Source organism: Olea europaea, unplaced genomic scaffold, assembly GCF_002742605.1.
Source record: "Olea europaea var. sylvestris unplaced genomic scaffold, O_europaea_v1 scaffold2841, whole genome shotgun sequence".
Lineage (NCBI taxonomy): Eukaryota > Viridiplantae > Streptophyta > Magnoliopsida > Lamiales > Oleaceae > Olea > Olea europaea.
In genome coordinates this window covers 28,182-31,195 of record NW_019246922.1, presented here as the reverse complement: position 1 = coordinate 31,195, position 3,014 = coordinate 28,182, and the positions used below count along the sequence as shown (strand labels likewise).

General features: G+C 33.9%; 1 protein-coding gene across 2 annotated transcripts; it reads right to left on the bottom strand.

Moving 5' to 3' along the window:
• On the bottom strand, positions 1–2,365 carry LOC111384096 (CRIB domain-containing protein RIC10-like). Of its 2 annotated transcripts, none has more exons than XM_023008331.1 (5): positions 2,006–2,358; positions 1,704–1,838; positions 1,441–1,538; positions 1,224–1,308; positions 1–360 (listed from the first exon to the last, which is right to left on the bottom strand). In XM_023008331.1, exons 2-5 carry the CDS (start codon positions 1,762–1,764, stop codon positions 143–145), a joined length of 462 nt encoding a protein of 153 aa, XP_022864099.1. In that variant the 5' UTR covers positions 1,765–1,838; positions 2,006–2,358; the 3' UTR covers positions 1–142. The 2 variants fall into 2 exon arrangements, with proteins under 2 accessions (XP_022864099.1, XP_022864100.1); XM_023008332.1 differs by having other exon boundaries at positions 7–360; positions 1,224–1,274; positions 2,006–2,365.
• Between the last annotated feature and the right edge of the window lie 649 nt (positions 2,366–3,014).

Below are 3,014 nucleotides of genomic sequence, written 5' to 3'. Positions count from 1 at the left end.
CCTCATCTTGCTCCAAGGACGTACAAAAAAAGGAAAAAATATACACAAACTTCACCCAACATTGCAAGAGGACTCCGAAGAATCTTCAATAGCATAGGAATTAATTTCTTTTTATGGTTTCGTATCAAAATCTGTAAATATATTATGCCACTTCGATATTTGTTGGATTGTGATTGCCTTTGACCAATTTGGCTTTCGATTTTTCTGTTCTTGATGACCTTGAGGTCGAGCCCGACTTGGGAGAAGAAGTTGATTTGGACTTCTTCCTTTTTGGCTTCTTTGGGATGCTAGGAAGCTCTTCTGTGGGCATGTCACTGAACATATCCGATCCTGATCGCAGCCGCCTAGATTCTCCAAAATCTGTTTCATAAGTAGACAAACACAATTAGGGGATGGCAGTATTAAAGAGAAACAAATAAAATTCTTATATTATTATTCTATCTAATGTGTCCAGTACTGCGGACCAAACGTGTTTTCTAGTACTTCTGGTGTTGTACAGTTAAGGTACTGATGTAAGTCTACCAGCTAGCACATAATATATGCCTTACGCACCAGAAATCTGTCGTTTTCCATGGAGCATTAATTCTAGATAGATCCTACAATGTCAAAACATCCCGTGAAGGATAAGACAAAATCCCCCTAGCTTTGAGGAAAAGAATATTGTGAACCATACCCAAACCCTCACAAATTAGGTCTAAAATACAACAGAACAATATATAGGACACGCATATATGATTCCTCAATCAAATTTGCCAGCCGTGATAAAGCTTTGCACTTGTCTGATTAGGGACATTGCACATGATAATTCTTTCTTGAATTCTTGCACATAATATAGTCCTTTCTTGAATTCTTGACCAAGCCCTTTGCAAGTCGTCAAAAGATATTTGTAATGACTCTAACTGTATCTCATGTCGTCAAGTCAAGGTTTAACTTGTGAGCTTATAACTACTTAGGCACCCTCGTGTCAAACGCAATGCTGAGTTCTATCTATCCTAATGGTAACAATCAGTACTAGAGCACACCCTTTTTTTGATGGCTTTTGCATCGAATAGAATGACTTTAGGAGGATTAATTGTAAGAGCAAATATATTAATCACCGTTCCACATTGCTAACGCTATGTTTAACTAGTAGACTAATTTATAGTATAAAAACGTAAGGAAGATTTCCAAGAAATGTAGAGAGGAGAAAAAGGGCGAAAAAAATAGAGATTTCAAGAACCAACCTTGTGATGACCATGGAGAAAGCGCAGAACCCGAATTACCAATAGAAGTTGCTGCAAAATCAGGGCCTGTCTTGAATTCATTCATCTAGATATTAAAAAAAAAAAAAAAAAAATACACTGACTGAGTCAATATTCATTGAATGATAGAAAAAAATTATGGAACCTGCAAAGTAAACTTGATTGAAATTTTTGAGGAAAATAGGTGGACCGCACGTACCCAACTGGGTGCACTACTTGAGGGGCCATCCCACCCAATGTGTGCCACATGCTTAACATCTGTTGGGAATCCAATCTCCATTTCACGCTCCTTCACCACTACAAGAAAAAACCAATTTTCATCTCAGCCCCAAAATGACCAAAAATCCATTCTTTATAAGCCATCCCAAAGCCGACTAGAATGGACCATGGTTGCGGCAAGTTAAAACTGGACGTAAAACCAAATATATATGACAAAGAAATATGCAAATGTAAGGAAATTACCAAAGATTTTAGATAAAGTATATTTGAACCCTTTGTAGATCCCTATCATTTTTGTTCCCATCGAAGAGAAGGATATGAGCCACAGTTTTGCGGAGAGAACAGTCAAATCGAAATGTAAGAGAAATGTTCCTTTGCCTATACCAAAAGCAAACTCCTTAAATGATTAATAAAAAAAAAAATTTTGTTAATTTTGTTTAACCTTTTTCCATGTAAAATTCTGAATATGAAAAAGCAAAAAGAAAAGAATTTCAGCATCAAATCAGGTGCACGAAGGATTGGTCTTTCAGAAAGAGACAATCTACCTTGAGAGACTGGAATTTTATCAATTATAATATGTACACATCATGTTCGGCTGTGCGTGAAAGCAACTTTTCTCAACAGCACGTAGAATCTTCTACTATACCTTTACACAGAAGGATGTTCAATACAGAAGCTAAATTTCTAAAATTTCATTCATATGTTTGGGAATGCAATACATAGTTATATAAGCATGCACGCAAAACAAAAATGGGATGAAGGGTTCTCTGACTAATCAAATAAGAAGGAAAAAACTTATAATTAGGGTGTAAGAAAAATAGGAAAGATAAGAGAAAGAAGAAGAAGAGGAGGAGGAGGTAGGGAGGGAGGGAGGGGGGGAGAGAGAGTGGAGTTTTGGACCACCACGAGAACTTCCCAAAACAAGGGTGAGTGGTGGATTTAAGACAAAATTTCAACTAAATAACCATAAAATAATAAAAATATATTAATTAATTTTGTCAAAATGTTTTTTTATTTTCAATGTATTTAAGGATTAAAAGGACTAATGGGAGCAATAAATTGTGTAGTGGGATGAATTCGAGAATTTTATTTATTTTTTTTTTTTTAACATTTTATAATGGAGAATGGTATTTTTTTTTTTTTAAATTCCAAAATTTTCTTTGCAGTACGAGTAGGTGCAATATGATGACTTTCTTTGGCCCAACGGTAATTAATCAATTCATCAAATTTTCGCGTTTGATAGATTTTAATTTTATACCTAACCAAAATAAAGATATCTATAATAAATTTAGCTAATCATAAATAATCATTAAATGTAGAAGCACAATAGACGAAAATCTTATATTGGAGTTTTGACACCGCTCAAGTTATGAAAATTTTACACATCATGTATTTGAGAAACAAAAAATAAATAAATCTAACTTAAATGTGAGAACACAAATATAAATAAATTTATCTTCAAGTTAATAATTTAAAATGTTCCAGTACAAAAAAAAATTGATAGAATTTGTATAGAAAAACACTTGGCAGTTTTTCATTGAAACATAAAAAATG